The sequence below is a fragment of the Capra hircus genome, chromosome 13 (genome assembly GCF_001704415.2).
Source record: "Capra hircus breed San Clemente chromosome 13, ASM170441v1, whole genome shotgun sequence".
NCBI classification, from domain to species: domain Eukaryota; kingdom Metazoa; phylum Chordata; class Mammalia; order Artiodactyla; family Bovidae; genus Capra; species Capra hircus.
In genome coordinates this window covers 27,606,890-27,626,318 of record NC_030820.1, presented here as the reverse complement: position 1 = coordinate 27,626,318, position 19,429 = coordinate 27,606,890, and the positions used below count along the sequence as shown (strand labels likewise).

Below are 19,429 nucleotides of genomic sequence, written 5' to 3'. Positions count from 1 at the left end.
TGTAATTTTCTAATGAGGCCTAGAGAGAGTGATCAGGTACTCCACCCATTTTCCTGGTTCACTGAACACGTCTAACAAATCCAACTGCTTTCAACTTCCAAAACATTTGGCAACGTCAACAGTATAAAGCCAGAGTCTCACGTCCTAGACTTCACTATGTTTCTAACAAACCAGTAAACTCCACATTTTATTCACTTCTAGTTTGTGATCATTTGATTAAAATGGAAGCCTTAAAGACAGACCCTTATCATATACCACATATAAAAATTAACACAAATGGATCAAAGACTTAAATGTAAGGGTTAAAACTATAAAACTATAAGTTTTAGAGTTAACTACAACAGAAAATCTGATTTAAAATAAGCAAAAGACTTGAACAGACAATACATAATGGCCAATAAGTAAATGAAAAGATGCTCAACCTCACTAATCATTGGGGAAATGCAAACCAAACCACAGAGGTACCACTTCACAACCATCAGGATGGATATTATCAACAGAAAACAGAAAATAACAACATGGCTAGGATATGGAGAAACAGACCCATTGTGCACTGCTGGAAATGTAAAATAGTACAGCTGCTGTGGAAAATGTTAGGGCAATATCTGAAACAGTTAAACATACCTACATCAAGGCACATTAAAATGTCAAAAATGTTAAAGACAGTTCCTACAAGAGAACACAGGCAGAGCACTCTGACATAAATCTTAGCAGTATTTTCTTTAATCAGTCTCCTAAGGCAAAAGAAATAAAACCAAAACCAAACAAATGAGACCTGATTAAGCTTAAAAGCTTTTGCAAAGCAAAGAAACCATCAGCAAATTGAAAAAACAACCTACTTAATGGGAGAAAATATTTACAAATGATGTGACCCTAAAGGGATTAATATCCAAAATATACAAACAGCTCATACAACTCAATATCAAAAAACAACCCAATCCAAAAATGGTCACAAGACCTGAAAAGACATTTCTCAGAGAAGACATACATATGGCTAACGGGCACATGAAAAGATGTTCTACATTACTAATTATTCAGTTCAGTCGCTCAGTCATGTCCAACTCTTTGCAACCCCATGAATCGCAGCACACCAGGCCTCCCTGTTCATCACGAACTCCCAGAGTTCACTCAGATATTCATATCCATGGAGTCAGTGATGCCATCCAGCCATCTCATCCTCTGCTGTCCCCTTCTCCTCCTGCCCTCAACCCCTCCCAGCATCACAGTCTTTTCCAATGAGTCAACTCTTCACATGAGGTGGCCAAAGTACTGGACTTTCAGCTTTACCATCATTCCTTCCAAAGAACACCCAGGGCTGGTCTCCTTCAGAATGGACTGGTTGGATCTCCTTGCAGTCCAAGGGACTCTCATGAGTCTTCCCCAACACCACAGTTCAAAAGCATCAATTCTTTGGCGCTCAGCCTTCTTCACAGTCCAACTCTCACATCCATACATGACCACTGGAAAAACCATAGCCTTGACTAGACGGACCTTTGTTGGCAAAGTAATGTCTCTGCTTTTGAATATGCTGTCTAGGTTGGTCATAACTTTTCTTCCAAGGACTAAGCATCTCTTAATTTCATGGCTGCAGTCACCATCTGCAGTGATTTTGGAGCCCCCCAAAATAAAGTCTGACACTGTTTCTACTGTTTCCCCATCTAGTTCCCATGAAGTGATGGGACCAGATGCCATGATCTTCGTTTTCTGAATGTTGAGCTTTAAGCCAACTTTTTCACTCTCCTCTTTCACTTTCATCAAGAGGCTTTTTAGTTCCTCTTCACTTTCTGCCATCAGGGTGGTGTCATCTGCATATCTGAGGTGATTGATATTTCTCCTGGCAATCGTGATTCCAGCTTGTGCTTCTTTCAGCCCAGCATTTCTCATGATGTACTCTGCATATAAGTTAAATAAGCAGGGTGACAATATACAGCCTTGATGTACTCCTTTTCCTATTTGGAACCAGTCTGTTGTTCCATGTCCAGTTCTAACTGTTGCTTCCTGACCTGCATATAAGTTTCTCAAGAGGCAGGTCAGGTGTGCTGGTATTCCCATCTGTTTCAGAATTTTCCACAGTTTATTGTGATCCACACAGTCAAAGGCTTTGGCATAGTCAAGAAAGCAGAAATAGATGTTTTTCTGGAACTCTTGCTTTTTCCGTGATCCAGCGGATGTTGGCAATTTGATCTGGTTCCTCTGCCTTTTCTAAAACCAGCTTGAACATCTGGAAGTTCACGGTCCATGTATTGCTGAAGCCTGCCTTGGAGAATTTTGAGCATTACTTTACTAGTGTGTGAGATGAGTGCAACTGTGTGGTAGTTTGAGCATTCTTTGGCATTATCTAACTCTCTCTCTCACACACACACAAAACACAGGAATATTACTCAGCCATAATAAAGAATGGAATTCTGGCACTTGTAACAACATGGATGGATCTGAGAGTATTACGTCTTGTGAAATAAGTTAGACTGAGAAAGACAAATACGGTATGATACCACTTATGCAGAATCTAAAAAATAATACAAATGAGTGTATATGCAAAACAGAGACAGACTCACAGATACAGAAAACAAACTTGTGGTTACCAATGAGAAAAAGAAAGGGGAGAGTGACAAATTAGGGATACCGGATATACAAACTACATTTAAAATAGAGAAGTAACAAGGATGTTGTATGCTGCAGCAGTCGCTTCAATCATGTCCAACTCTGTGCGACCCCATAGACAGCAGCCCACGAGGCTCCCCAGTCCCTGGGATTCTCCAGGCAAGAATGTTGTATAGCATGGAGAATTATACCCATTATTGTGTAATAACCTATAATGGAGTATAATCTGCAAAAAGTACATCACTATGCTCTCTATCTGAAGTTAACACAATATTGTAAATCAATTACACTCTACTTTTTAAAACAAAAAGTTACAGAAAGGAAAGAATCTTAAAAGCAGCAGGAGAAAAACGATTTGCTTTGTGTAAGGAACCACCCTCAATAAGACTATCAGAATATTTTTTTAGCAGAAACTTTGCAGGCCAGGAGGGAGTGGCACAATATATTTGAAGTGCTAAAAGAAAAAACTTCTGAGAACATGCTACCCAGCAGTTATCATTCAGAATTGAAGGAGCAATAGAGTTTTCAGACAAACAAAAGCTAAGAGAGTTTCTAACCACTAAACTATCCTTGTTAAGAAATACTAAAGGGACTTCTTTCAGCTGGCAAGAAAACATATGAAAGTATAAATCTCAGTGATAAAAGTAAATGTATGGTACAGGTGGTAAATTAATCACTTATAGAGCTAGTATGAAGACTAAAAGACAAAAGTAGTAAAAATAACTATAAGTGCAGTAATTAGTTAAGGGCTATACAACACAAAAAGATGCAAAATGTGGTATCAGAAAAAAATGTGGAGGGAGAGGAGGAAAAGTGTTGAGCTTCAGAATGTGTTCAAACTTAAGTTATTAACTTTTAGACAGTTCTGGTTACAAAATAAATAAGTCACATGGATATAATGTACAGCATGATGCCTAAAAATACTACACTGCACATTTCAAAGTTACTCAGAGAGTAGATCTTAAAAAAGTCTTCATCACAAAAAAAAAATTTTTGTAACGACATACAGTGATGAGTATCAGATTTACTGTGGTGATCATTTTGCAATATATACAAATATCAAGTCATTATGCTGTACACCTGAAATATGTTATACATCAATTATACCTCGACTTTTAAAAGTACAAATAAATTTTGCTGCTGCTGCTAAGTCGCTTCAGTCGTGTCCGACTCTGTGCGACCCCATAGACGGCAGCCCACCAGGCTCCCCTGTCCCTGGGATTCTCCAGGCAAGAACACTGGAGTGGGTTGCCATTTCCTTCTCCAATGCATGAAAGTGAAAAGCGAAAGTGAAGTCGCTCAGTCGTGTCGACTCTTAGCGACCCCATGGACTGCAGCCCACCAGGCTCCTCCGTCCATGGGATTTTCCAGGCAAGAGTACTGGAGTGGGTTGCCATTGCCTTCTCCAACAAATAAATTCTAGTATTGAATAATATCAGAATACAACAGGTTGTAGTAAGTTAATATTAAAAACTAGAAAATTTCTCAAGTAATGAGACATGAGTAGCAGAAAAATTAAATCAGGTAACAAAAACTGAATAGTGCATGTTAGCATTTTAGACTCTTTTGATAAGGAAAGTGACTTGTGATATAGAAGAGGAACAAATACTGCTGAAATGAGGCATTACAAAACCACTTAGCTCTTTCCAAGGATTTAGGTAAGGAAACTTTAGATAGGACTGAAAATAAAAACAAATTGCTGTGCATGTTAATAATATAAGTGAAGAAAATGTTTTAAATTCATTTATGTTTTTAAAAAGAAGTTAAACATAGAATCACCATACAATTCAGCAATTCTACTTCTAGGAATATGTGTAAAAGAAGAGAAAGCAAGGAACTTAAACAGATATTTTTATACCTGTGTCCATAGCAGCATTATTCACAATAGACCAAAAGGTAGAAGCAACCTACCTGTCCAACAAGGATGAATGGATTAACAAAATGGCATCCATATGTACAATGGGATATTAGCTTTAAAAGGGCAGGGAATGCTGACCTCTGCTACAACGAAGCTGCACCTTTAAGTCAGCATGCCTAGTAAGAAGGCCAGACTTGGAGCCTTCAGGTGACCTCAGCCACAACCGTCACCTGACTGTATCACAGGTGAGACGCCAACCGAAACACTACCCAGCTTAACCCAATCGAACCACAGAACGTGATGGAGAATGACGAACTATCTTAGGACACAAGGTCTCAGAGTGGTTTGTTACCATCACAAATGACTGAGAAAGATTTTATGATAATGAATTGTTTTGAGATGTAAGTTTTGGGGTGGTTTGTTATACAACTACATATAACCACATCTGTCTCTCTCAGTAACTGAAAGAGCAAGTAAATAAGTAAAATAAGGCCACAAAAGATCTAAACACCACTGTAATTGACATTTCAAAAGCATTAAGCATACTCTTTTCAAGAGCCCATGGAATATTCACTAAGATGGATTATAAGCTGAGCCATAAAACAAGATCAGAGTTCTAAAAGTAAAGCTGAAACTATTAAAGTTTCAGAAGAAAATACAGAAAATACCATCTCTTTAAGATCTTAGGGTAGGCAAAGCATTTTCTTAAGCAAAACACCACAAGCAGTAATTATAAAGTGAACTTTGTCAAAATTCAAAAGTCCTGCCCATGAAAAGACACCATTAAGAAAACAAGTAAAGCTTAGGAAAAAAATAGATACAAAACATGAATTTGTATATCTAACGAAGAATCCAGGTTATACATAAAGAACTACTATAATTCAAAAATAAAAAGCCCAACTGAAACATGAACACTGCATAGAGAAAGGTGTGGCTAGTGAGTCTATAAAAAGATGCTCATAATCTTTAGTTGTCAGGGAACTGTGAATAGAACCACATGAGATACTACCACACAAATAAGAGAATGGTTAAATTTTAAAGACTAACAATAACAAACACTAATGAGACAACACTGGCAATATCCGGCATTTCTTAAAAAGTTGAGCATACATATACTGCTACTATTTAGCAATTCCTCTTCCAGAGACATAAAAATGTATTTAACCTACGAGAAATAACATAGAGCCAAAAAAGATTTGTTTAAGGACGTTCACAGCAGTTTTAGTCATAACAGCCCAAGGCTATTGTGATATATTCATATTACTGAATATCACCAGCAATGAAAAGGAACAAGTTACCAACATCCACAATAACATGGATGAATCCACAAAATCTTACACAGAGCAAAAGAAGCCAGACATATCCTCTGTGACTCCACTCAAGTGAAATACTAACACAAGGAAAGTTCATTGACGGTGACAGAATTTAAAACGGTGGTTGCCCAGGAATGGAGGAGGAAGAATCCAGGGACTGGCCAAGAAGGGGTGCTGGGGAGTTTTCATGTGTATGTGATGAAAATACTCTATATCTTCATAGGGGTAGTGGCCACACACTTGCAAGCATTTTCAAAATGCACTGAATCGCATGCTCAAGATGCATGCCTTTTAAAAGAAAATTTACATTCAGCAGCAATAATCTGGCAAATTCATTTTTCCTTTTTCCCTTATAATAAGGCAATTATTTAAGTCTGTCAAAGCCTGCAGTATTCTTAGCTATGTGGTACAATGATATTCTAGCTTTGTTCTTCTTACCTTGTTAACTTCCGGTGTGAGGATCTCTATTTTTCTTAAACGTTGAAAAGCATCATAATCTGTTTCTCCAAATAGTCTGATTGGTTCTCCTCTTTCTCTCAATCTTCTGATAACCTATTTAAAAAAAAAGAAAGAAAGAAAGGAACAATAGTAATTTCTATTTTAGAAGACTAAACACTTACTTTGAAAATTAGATGTGAAAGTAAGTTATATTTGTTTTTTCTTTAGTTTTCCACAAACAGATATACTGAATTACTGTCACACCTTAAATAACCCTAATGGTTTAGGTCATTTGGTGAGTGTTACAGAAAGGACCAATTTGTGTAGTAGGCAACATAAGAAAACCATTAAGATGGGAAGGAGTGATAACATTCATACAGAAGGAAAAAAAAAAGTCTGGAGTCAGTTGATAAGCCAATGACCACAGACAGGCAAGGGTCAGCACTGTAATTATAAATTAAAACCCAAAACTAGTCCCTTAGACTAGAAAGTGAGTTACAAATGGGTGGAGGGGGCACATGCAGGGCTTTTGGAGGGCTGATAATATTCCTCCTTGACTTTGGTAATGGTTGAATGAGTGTCTGTTTTGTTTTGCAATTGTCCACTATATTGCACATTTTACACACACTCTGTATACATGCTGTATTTCATAAAAAGGACTAATAAAAATCATAATTAAGAAAATAAGCTGTAATTAGAAAAAATTACCAAGAACTTAGTCTGGGAACTGAAATAGTATCACACTAAGAAACCACTGGCAAGGCTTCCACTGGGTTAACTGAAACTAAAACTTAGACGTCATCTAGTGCTATCTCCCGGAGAAGGCGATGGCACCCCACTCCAGTACTCTTGCCTGGAAACTCCCATGGACAGAGGAGCCTGGTGGGCTGCAGTCCATGGGGTCACGAAGAGTCGGACATGACTGAGCGACTTCACTTTCGCTTTTCACTTTCATGCACTGGAGAAGGAAATGGCAACCCACTCCAGTGTTCTTGCCTGGAGAATCCCAGGGACGGCGGAGCCTGGTGGGCTGCCGTCTATGGGGTCGCACAGAGTCAGACACGACTGAAGCGACTTAGCAGCAGCAGTGCTGTCTCCAATCAATGCAGAAATGACCTCAACAACACCTTCTTCAGGCCACTGTCTGACGAATGACAGGAATCACACCTCTTCATGGAGCAGCCCACCTCATCTTTGGATAGTTATACTATGCTTTTCAAGATAAACAAAAACCTACTTCTTTCAATTATCTCAGCTTTATGAAAAGACAGAATACTCAATGTTTTTTCAAAATTAGAGCTGTGGTCAATGGATCTGTTTTCAAAAATCTCTAATATTCCTCTCCTCAGGCCAAGTAGTCTTCACATGACAGCTTCTGGAGTCAGCCCTCCTTTCCTCTGAACATTTCATTTTGCTCAAAGTTCATTTCATTGTGTACTTTGTGTATATAATCTTAACTCTTTTTTCACATGAATATCTTAAAATTTTGCTGTTGTTGAAGGAAAATAATAGTTGATATTGACCAGGGTATGGACAAAGGCTATAGGCTAGAGTATGAACTGGTGGAACGTGTTTACAGAGCTCTCTCGTAATTTATACCCAAAGTGTTAGACATGTATTAATATACAGGCTTTAGTAGACTACAGAAATCATATTTCTAGAAAATTTTTCAAAGGAAACTAATCATATATTATTACACATGCAATGACATCTGTATAAGGATGTTCATCTCAGTATAACCTATAAAAGGGAAATACTGAGGCAATCTAAATGACCATTAACAAAGAACTGGTTTTAAAAATAATAAAGTAGTAGTTCTAAAATATTATGGGAAATTATGCAGTCATAAAAAAATTATATAGACTTCTATATTTTGACTTAGAATGATATATTAAGAGAAAGTAAAAGGAAATCAACCCTGAATATTCATCAGAAGGACTGATGCTGAAGCTGAAGCTCCAATACTTTGGCCACCGGATGTGAAGAGCCAACACATTGGAAAAGATGATGATGCTGGGAAAGATTGAAAACAAAAGGAAAAGAGGGCAGCAGAGGAAGAGATAGTTTGACAGCATCACCGACTCAAAAGATATGAATTTGAGCAAACTTGGGAGACAGTGGAGGACAGAGAAGCCTGGCAGGATACAGGCCATGGAGTTGCAAAGAGTTGGGCACAGACTTAGTAACTGAACAACAACAACAAAATTTACTGTTTTGTAACTTAACTTTCTCTTAATACATAAATGATATTATTTTAAATAATTTTGACAAATTATCTAAATATAATTATTTCAAATATATGCATTTAATTATACTTATTTAGAATGAGTTTCAGAGAAGGCAATGGCACCCCACTCCAGTACTCTTGCCTGGAAAATCCCATGGATGGAGGAGCCTGGTGGGCTGCAGTCCAGGGGGTCGCTGAGAGTTGGACACGACTCAGTGACTTCACTTTCACTTTTCACTTTTATGCACTGGAGAAGGAAATGGCAACCCACTCCAGTGTTCTTGCCTGGAGAATCCCAGGGAAGGCGGAGCCTGGTGGCCTGCCGTCTTATGGGGTCGCACAGAGTCAGACACGACTGAAGCGACTTAGCAGTACTAGAATGTGTTTAGTTTTTAAAGTTTCAGTTCAGTTCAGTCACTCAGTCGTGTCAGACTCTGTGCAACCCCATGAATCGCAGCACGCCAGGCCTCCATGTCCATCAAAGTTTAGAAGAATATATTCTTTAAAAAAGTTAAGACATAAGATATTCTTTAAACTATTTAAGACAACAGTATCAAGAAAAGCAGAAATTTAGAACCTCATAAAGAAAACTGAACTAAAATACTGTGCTGGTCAGGTAAGTCATTTTATATGGGAAATGATGACATAAAAGTTATTAGAACTAGAGATGAATGTAATCCTGTGGAGATTTTTTTTTTTTAAACAAAGCACTCATATATAAACTTACCTCTTGCCTAGAAAGAGTCATGGGTAATTTTTCCTCTGCCAGTTCAAGTTCTAATACTGGATTCGATGAAGTTAATGGTTTCTGGTCCTCATCTTTTGGCTGTATCTACATTAATAGCCAAAAGAAATGAAATTCTCCTTTTAAAATACAATACGGTTTATTTTAACATGTACCATTCTATACATTACGTATCTATCAAAATGAAACATGTTTAACATATTGAAGGTTTTTTAAGTGTTCCTCTGAGCAAACAGCTCATAATTGACATACATGCTTGCAAGAGCACAGGGACACCCAAGGAGAGAGCGTGCATCCTGGAAGCATTCTTGCTACAGAAGAGCAATAGAAGTTATTAATAAAATGGTTTCCACAATCACTTAAAGGTTGAAATCTAGACTCACTTTCTCCCTAGACTCCAAGATTTTTACTTTCTTCTTGGAAACAATCAGCTTGCTTCTCCTCTTTGAGAAAATCATCTTACAGGGTTATTTGATCCTTGCTCTAGATTTAAAATGAAGACCAAAAATAAAAGAACTGCTTGATAACAAAAACCTGTGAAGCCTCAAGCATAAGCTCTTTCCTATCCTGATTTTTGAAAGGTATATTCCAAGTGCACAGGAATCATTGCTGGATGTGTAAAAAAACTTCCCAGTGCTCCACAGAACTTGCCCATGAACTGAGCCATGAAGGAAAATAATGAAAACCAGCCACTCTCTACTCATAGCACACGGAGATGAAACTGGACACTGTTGTTCATATGAACCTGCAGGGAAAAAAAATCTCTTCTAACATTTTCTTGAGTCAGCTTCCCAAGTCACAGTTTAGGAAAATTGAGTTCAGCCGTTTATAAGTCCCACTGCGTGGTCTGTAAAAAGATACTGAAACATGGTTTTCCAGTTGACCCTAAGACAAATCTAATATGTCAAAAGAAAATCCAAAAAAAATCAAAGAAGATCAACATTAAAGGAAACCATTCAGTTAAGAAAGGCTGTATGGTTACAATTTTATACTTGATGATTCCACACTTTAGGTTAAAGGTTATTAGTGTTAATAGTGATAACAGAAAATGTAAGTATAAATTAAACTTTCACCATTTTCACAAACCAAATCAGCATCAAGTCTCAATAAATGGTAACTAGTTTTTATAAGTGAATAAAAGTAACATGCTGTATATTCACTACTACCAACAAGGAACCATTAAATATGCTTCAGAAAGAAAACCCTGTGCTTTCTTTTTAAGCATAAAAACAGGTATTTCTCCCAAAATCTCAGGATGGAAAGCATTTTCAATTATAAAATGGCAGTGAATAGCCTTAAGGAAAAGACCTAAGACATTCTGTCAGCTGGACTCAACGTCACAAGCGGTATCTTTACAGCAATGATTTTGCTTCAGTGCTTTCCTCTATACTGGCAAGAAAGAACTGCTGTTATAGCAAGAGCAATGTAAACAAAGGAAAACTGTCACTGTTTGTTTTCCAACCTTATCAAAAAGTTAAAAAGGTTCGAATCTAAGGATATGGGAAAGCAACCGAGTCAGTGGACTAAACCAAAGGTAAGTGATTCTTGTTTTACTCTAAGTGTGAGTTAGACAATGCTAGCAAGCAAATAATGGGAATCCTTTCTGACTATCTATTTGACATTTAGATGGTTTTAACACATATTTTAATTTCTTACACTAGAAGCAAATGAAATCAACATACTTAAGAGAAGTATCAAAATACCAATGTAAACTTTCATATTGTAGAAACCTATCAGAAATACAACTACAGTTTTAACACCTACCGTCTCCCAAAAGTACAAAATGAAAGCAAATCCATATACATACCATTTGCATTCTTCATGCTTTCTTCTAGAAATGCTATGCCAGATAAAATTAATTTCCAGAACTTTCCCCATTACATGCACAAGAGTATTATTGTATAATCAATGTTTCACAAGCAAAGAGTCGATTTCAAATTTATGATTTGTTAAAAGTATTTCAATAGAACCTCTGAACTTTGTTTAAAAAAATCAGACTAGATCAGTCATCTTTCAAAATAAATTAAACACAACTTCACCTTGTAACCTTTAACCCCTCCCAATAAAAACCCCAATACATTGTTAACTAGGTAATCTCAAAGATAATTTTAGTCATGTTTCTAAAGTATTCAAAGTTTTCTAGACAACTCATTTATTTCTAATATTTCAAGATCACATTTTCTATTCAGTAGGGTGAGCAGTGTTTGAAATGTGATATCTTATCATATAAAATGGCTATATCTCAGGTGGAAGTACTGAGGGCCAAAAGGGATGATTCACATTGCAAACATAAAACAGTGGCTTAAAATATTCAGGAGAAAGCAGGGGAAATACCACTGCTGATACCACTGCTGCTGAATGATAAAATGTTTTGAACCCTTTACAAATGGACTTTTATTGGGAGAGGTGGGGAAAGGAGCGGTGGTAGTGATGAAAATGAGGTAGTATTGGATCCAGGACTTAATTAAAAGGAAAAAACTCAAGCTTTGATCTCAAGCCACTTCATGCTGTCCACAAAAAGCCAAACCATTCCAAGCCAAAGGTCATGCATGTATTCTCCTGAATTTAAGATTAAAAGAAAAAAAAGAAAAACAAAATCATACCTCTCCAGATGGCTTCTCATTTATAGGCTAATGTATAACATTGATAAATTGAACAAAGATCAATTGTTTTGTTACTTTAACAATGGCTATATAAATTTAAACTCAGAAATATATAATTTAACATAAAAGCAGGCATTCATACCTTGTAGCCACACCTTTCAAAATATGCTTCCTCTTCTTTTTTTGCAAGTTCACTACGCTTGAAATATTTTTTATTTTCCTATTGAAGAAAGAAGTAAGTTAGTAATAACATTAGTTTTAACTTTCCTATTGAAGATACAAGTAAGTTTCTTCCTAATGAAGAAAGAAGTTCAAATTTCATGTCTCTTGATCAACAACCATGAAAGTTTTTCAAGAACTATAAAGTTTTTTTAGGTCCCACAGAGATTATAGTGATTTCCTGAACACACCACCTGTCCTCCACCCTGGTCTAAACATGAAGACATTTCTCTTGCAGCATCATTTTAACAGACATCATCCAACACCACAGAGAAAGAACCAATCCCACTTACCAAATGTTAATATTGTTTTGATTTAATTTCCTGGGGTTTTAATTCAATTTCTACAAATGGATTCACTGTGAACCACATAAAACGTGATCCTTTAATTCTTTTCTCCTAACAGACCCAATCAAACAAAAATTATGGTCTCTTCAGCTGACATTTTAAATCTCATTATCAAGAGAGCTCCAAGGATGTGTCCACATTCTTTTTTGTCGTCTGGAATCTTATTATAATGATTAGTTAACCGTATTTGTATTAACCAATTTTGAAAAATAATCTGGACATAGGATGGTTTTGGAGAGCTTCTCTAGTAAAAAAAATGGTTCAAAGGCATTTGGTTTTAATATGACATGATGTTAAGAGACAAACTCAACCTACTGTAGCAGGGGAAAAAAGGTTAGTTCTTTCCATGCTATACATAAAATTATTCTGTTAAAAATGCAGTCCCTTGGATCATTTCATAATGTATAAAACTATCAAATCACTATGTTGAACACTTGAAAGTCATATTTTATGTCAGTTATAATGTAAAAAATACAGTTGCTCATTTGCAGGCTTGTTACTATCTGCAGTTCTGCCTCTTAGATACTATTTCACTGATGACTTAATTCAAATAAAGATACCACCCTACTTCATAAGGAGTAACCATAACAATACCTCAATAATACCTCCACACAGGTATTTAGCACCTCATAGTTCCAAAGCTCACTCAGGCAGTGATCATCAGTGATGCTATACCCTGACATGGAAGTTTGATGGTGAACAATGGAAAGATCAGGTTCCCACACCTGAACCCACTGCTCAAGCCTGGCACCAGTAAAACATCTAGGAAGTACACAGCAAACCACTTAAATATGTCCTCCCCCAAAATCTAAATCAGTCTCTGATCATACAACTTCCTAGAAATGTAAAGGAGACAGGAAAAAGCTCAAACACCACAGGAAAGCAATCAAACACTAACACATTTCATAAAACTAGCCCCAGTTTCTTCAACAGGTTGACGAATTTAAAAAGTGGGGGACCTGAGGGAAAAGAAAATGTTTTCACTAAAAGAAACCAAGAGTCATAATAAATGCAATGACTGGATTTTTGTGTGGACTTGATTTGAAGAAACCAACTGTAAAAACATATATTAATTTATATGTATTTTAATTCAACTGGGGATATTTGAATATGAGAAGAGTATTTCATGGTATTAAGGACCCAATTTTAATTTCGTTGAGTGTGATCTTAGTTCTATAAAGATATGTCCTTATTTTCTAGAGCTACATGTGTTAGGTAGACAGGAGTTCATTATACAACTCTATTTGTATATATATTAAAAACCAACAGGTTAAAATTAACAGGTTTTTCTAAGTTCATTCATTAACTCAATAAATATTTACTGACTTATCTGATGCACCCCAAGCACAACTTTACAGATATAAACAGGAAGACGTTACCCAGCGTAAGAAACTGATGGCATCATCTGAACATCAAAACTACTCTGGAAAAGGTGGATGCAAATAAAATTAATCCCACTGGAGAGGTGTGAAACCTGAGAGTTAGAAAGGTCAGGTGACATTCCCAGAACTCAATAAGCCTCATGAATAACAGAGACAGGACTAAGACCTCTGGTCCTTAAATCCTTTGTGCTGATCCAGTATTCCACATTACAGTTTTTCACACCCAAAATGCACTTCAGCATCGCAAATTGTTCCTTTTGACTATGTATAATAGAACATACTGGTCGTATTTCAAATGAATGAATTGACAACATGGACTGGTAGCCTCTCAGAAAGAGCTGGTATGTAGGAAGAAAGTAACAGGACTCCCCAGGCCGCGGACCATGGTCCAGCCTTTATACTATAGAATCTTTTACTACCATGAGTCAATTCCAGTGAACATACCTACCAAAACCTTAAACCTAGAACATCCATTCCCAAAATGTAGGCTTCTGGGGGTCCCTAAGACCCTTCCAGAGATTGCACAGGTCAAATTCATTTTCATAACACTGAGCTGAATTTTTACACATGATAAACAGTGGTTTGCTGTGTATTTCCTTGATGTTTTACTGGTGCCAGGCTTGAGCAGTGGGTTCAGGTGTGGGAACCTGATCTTTCCATTGTTCACCATTAAGCTTCCTTGTCAGAGTATAGCATCATTGATGATCACTGCCTGAGTGAGCTGTGGAACTATAAGGCACTAAATACCTGTGTGGAGGTATTATTGAGGTATTATTATGGTTACTGCTAGTGAAGTAGGGCAGTGTTATGAAAGTTCATCTGATTTTACATAAAAATAAAAGACACTTTTCATTTTCACCAAGAACTTCATTAGAAAACATATTCACTAACTGAACAAATTTTTTTGGCCAACCCAATACTAAGACGTTATGTGCCCCACCCCACTGCCCTTTTCATTATGCTCAGATCTGCACTGATGGTAGAAAAGCAATGGTGAAGAAAACTACTAGAACCTTGGCATAAACACTGTTGATGTATCAGTAGTCGCTTGTATTCCTCACCACCATGCTCTTGCCAGAAAATAAAAGGGCCAGTTTCTCTGAAGAATGTTTTGATAAAGAACAATTTACTAAATCTTAACCCTTAAGTACATGGCCCTTTAACACTTGGTATGATGAAATGAAAGGAAATGAAGCATACGAAGCACTTCCACTACAAAATGAAGCAGGAGAGCCCTCTCCAAGAAAAACACTTGGGCAACTGGGTGATTACTCAGACTTGCAGTTTTGGCAAACATTTTCTCAAAACTAAACAAAGCAACCTTGTCACCTAAAGGAAAACAATGACAGTACTTGTTGTCTATGATGAAAGTCCACCTGTCAAGGGAAAATGAGAATGGTAGAAAAGCGGTATCCTTCACTGTGAACTTGCTGGCTTCCTGATACATAAAGGTTCCACTGATGAAATCAGTGGTGATATTAACAAATGTGACTGTTAAAATACTGTCTAATGGAAAAATCAACATTTAGAAGATCGGCATAATTCAGCACAGCTGAGAAACTCATGATGTCACAAAGGCAAGATGTTACAAAACCATGCACAGGCAAAAGATCTAGGAGAAGAGCAGACCAGAACACAACAGGTCTAGAGCAGACCAAATCAACAGACTTTAATATAAGAAAGGTCCACTGGTACAGGTCAGAACTCACTCTCCGACAACCAGCAGACTGGCTCCAAACAGGAAAGGGAGTATATCAAGGCTGCATATTGTCACCCTGCTTATTTAACTTATATGCAGAGTACATCATGAGAAATGCTAGGCTGGAAGAAGCACAAACTGGAATCAAGGTTGTTGGGAGAAATATCAATAACCTCAGATATGCAGATGATACCACCCTTATGGCAGAAAATGAAGATGAACTAAAGAGCCTCTTGATGAAAGTGAAAGAGGAGAGTGAAAAAGCTGGCTTAAAGCTCAACATTCAGAAAACGAAGATCATGGCATCTAGTCCCATCACTTCATGGGAAATAGATGGGAAAACAGTGGAAACAGTGGCAGACTTTATATTTGGGGGCTCTAAAATCACTGCAGATGGTGACTGAAGCCATGAAATTAAAAGACGCTTACTCCTTGGAAGAAAAGTTATGACCAACCTAGAGAGCATATTAAAAAGCAGAGACATTACTTTGCCAACAAAGATCCATCTAGTCAGTTCAGTTGCTCAGTCATGTCCGACTCTTTGCGACACCATGGACTGCAGCACGCCAGGCCTCCCTGTCCATCACCAACTCCTAGAGTCCACCCAAACCCATGTCCATTGAGTTGGTGATGCTATCCAACCATCTCATCCTCTGTTGTCCCTTTCTCCTCGTGCCCTCAATCTTTCCCAGCATCAGGGTCTTTTCAAATGAGTCAGCACTTCGCATCAGGTGGCCAAAGTATTGGAGTTTCAGCTTCAACATCAGTCCTTCCAATGAACACCCAGGACTGATCTCCTTTAGGATGGACTGGTTGGATCTCCTTGCAGTCAAAGGAACTTTTTCCAGTAGTCATGTATGGATGTGAGAGTTGCACTATAAAGAAAGCTGAGCGCCAAAGAATTGGTGCTTTTGAACTGTGGTGTTAGAGAAGACTCTTGAGAGTCCTTGAACTGCAAAGAGATCCAACCAGTCCATCCTAAAGTAGATCAGTCCTGAATATTCATTGGAAAGACTGATGCTGAAGCTGAAACTCCAATACTTTGGCCACCTGATGCCAAGAGCTGACTCACTGGGAAAGACCCTGAAGCTGGGAAAGATTGAAGTCTGGAGAAGGGGCCAACAGAAGATGAGATGGTTGGATGGCATCACTGACTCAATGGAGATGAGTTTGGATAAACTCCGGGAGTTGGTGATGGACAGGGAGGCCTGGCGTGCTGTAGTCCATGGGGTCGCAAAGAGTCAGACACAACTGAGTGAGTGAACAGAATGGAATTTTTAAGAAACTCACCACTTCTGGTTACCACTTCTGGTATAATATCAAAGAAAAATATCCACAATTACTGAAAAGGTTATTAAAATACTCCCTTTTCTAACTACCTCTCCTCAAGATGAATTTTATTCAGCTACTTGAATAAAAACAACATACTGTAACAGGCTGAAAAAAAGAAACAGGAAGATCCATTTGTCTACTAATACAGTTGGGGAGATTGGCAAAACGTAAAACACGCCATTCTTCTCAATAAATTTCTATTGTTTTAGAAAACAGTTTTTATAAAAATGCGTTATTTATGCTAACACGATGGGTTTTTCTTAACTATACTTCTACATGGACTATACATATACATTTTTAATACCTTAATTTTAATTTCTAATAGAGTAGAGATCTACACAATACACTGTACACAAACAAAAGCTCTCTGGACTTGTAATTAAGAACGTGAGAGAGACCAACAAGTGTCCTAAGACCAAAAGTGTCCTGTCTGAGAAAAGTCCACTTGCTGGCCTTCTCCAGGCCTGCACTAGCTCTTAAATGCTGGGAAGCCATTTGGGTCCCAATGCTGCCCACTGATCCTGGTGTATTTAACCCAGTTTCCTCCCCTATTGTCTACACTGATCATTATTCTCTCTCCATTCTCTCAAACCTCTAAGCCCTTTATGTCTCCTGTTATTTTTAGCATATGATGAAGCCACTCTACAAAGAAAAGGGAAGCCAGCAAACAAGAACTCTGAATTCCTACCAGCACCGACCCCTTCTTCATTTAAGAATGGAAGAGGAAACCCTTGTCCTGTCTAAGGCCAACCCCTTCTAGCTGTCTTCCAGATCTCAAATCCTCCTGCCTTTCTCATAGTTAATTATCTATTTTCTCTCCTGCATCTCCCCCTTTTATTTCTCTACTGGTGCAAATGATCATCACTTACATATGCTCAAGACTCTGCAACCTTAAAGGAAACATGCATTACCTGTGCTGGGTATCATGCTAAGCACCATTTACAGCAGAACTACCATAAAATGTTCTCAAGTCTGTCTCCAAAGGAAATCAGTCCTGAATATTCATTGCAAGGACTGATGCTGAAGCTGAAACTCCAATACTTTGGCCACCTGATGCAAAGAACTGACTCACTGGAAAAGACCCTGATGCTGGGAAAGATTGAGGGCGGGAGGAGAAGGAGACGACAGAGGATGAAATGGCTCGATGGCATCACTGACTCAATGAACATGAGTCTGAGTAAACTCCGGGAGTTGGTGATGGACAGGGAGGCCTGGCATGCTGCAGTCCATGGGGTCGCAGAGTCCGACACAACTGTGCGACTGAACTGAAGTCTGTCTCCATCTCCTCACTGCCAGGTCTCTGAGCAGCTGGCCACCAACAGGAGTCCATCTTAATGCTCCACCAAAAAATTCCTTGAGCTCATCACTAACTTGCAAGGTGCTAATCTAAGGATCTTCAAATCAACTGCAATTCTCTTTGTTTTCAATTGCCTTCTCTCAGCTGTCAGACACCTTTCTTATTTCTTCCTTACTGGTCTGTTCAGATTTTCTATTTCTTGTTTTTCTGGTCATTTGTTTCACTTTGATTTGCCAATTTATTAGAACATACTAATGCATTATTTGCCCTAATTATTGTACTTATTATTTCCTTTTTTCCAGTAACTTCCACACTGGTTCCTATAGTTCCTTCCTTTACTGTTTCAGTTTCAGGGTTTTGTCAATTTCTGTTAAAGGAGGTTTTTCTTTTTTTAATTAAGTCGTTTCTATACTTTTATAAATGAAAAAAGCAAGTGCAAAAGAAAGAATCTAATATGCTGCCATCTTTATTTAAAAAGGAGAAAAGACACACCTTTGCTTCTTCACATTTGCTTCTAAAGCATGAAATAACTACAGGAGACTCCAAAGTTGACAATATTAGCTGCTTTGGAGGAGGTGAACTGGAAGTTGGAGCACATGGGTAAGAAGGACACTTTTTACTGTTCACCCTTTAGTATGTTTTGAATTTTGAATCATTTGAATGCATTATCTATTAACAATAAATTTAATTTTTGAAAACTAGTTTGCTTCTCATTTTTAAAAGTTATATTGAGAAAAATGTAGGTGTTTTGCTTCTTACTATGTGACCCTTCGCGTCAGGGCAAAAGAAGGTCGTTCAAAATAAAAGGCTCCCCGCCAGGTTTCACTATCACCCTGCACACTTTTTGTTTAGAAACAAAAGAGCAGTTTGTAAGGAAAGGAATCAAGCGGTGATTTCTGTTTAAAACATTTTCTAAGGCGCACTGAAAACACCAAACGAACTTAGGGGAGATACGTTCATGACACAACTGACACTGCAGTATTTCAAAACCTAAGATTAGTAACACATCCCCCTTTATAGGTAACTTGGGCAGGATAGAGGACGTGCCCAAACTTAAAGAGCCCTCTGTCACGGAGGACTTGTTAACTCCTTTTACAAAGTTAGTTTCCTTTCTAGCTATATTCCAAATCTTTGAACTCTACGTTTGCTGACTCAATGACAGAATATACAACACAGCCCTACAAACACAAGCCTGGAAGTGGCTGGTAGTGATTTTAAGACAGCATGTGAACCGAAGGTAAATGTGTGTTCCCTCCTAAAGCACTCGAACTCTCCATTGGACCTCTCACTCCAGCAGATTATAAAAACAAGTTGAAGAGGGTATACATAAAAAGCACTTCTTTTAAAGACAGAGCCTCATTCCTGTGT

At 37.7% G+C, this 19,429-nt stretch overlaps 1 protein-coding gene across 3 annotated transcripts in view; it reads right to left on the bottom strand.

Moving 5' to 3' along the window:
• Positions 1–19,429, bottom strand: part of PRPF18 (pre-mRNA processing factor 18) — a 59,581-nt gene that overhangs the window by 28,917 nt on the left and 11,235 nt on the right. Inside the window, exons 2-5 of one of the 3 annotated variants that reach the window (XM_005687955.3) lie at positions 11,928–12,005; positions 11,786–11,812; positions 9,165–9,269; positions 6,211–6,324 (exon numbers count right to left, since the gene is read on the bottom strand). In XM_005687955.3, the coding sequence (XP_005688012.1) occupies positions 6,211–6,324; positions 9,165–9,269; positions 11,786–11,812; positions 11,928–12,005 (324 nt within the window). Of the gene's footprint in view, positions 1–6,210; positions 6,325–9,164; positions 9,270–9,565; positions 9,666–11,785; positions 11,813–11,927; positions 12,006–19,429 lie in introns of those variants that run through there. The other 2 variants (XM_018057128.1, XM_005687956.3) reach the window with 2 other exon arrangements.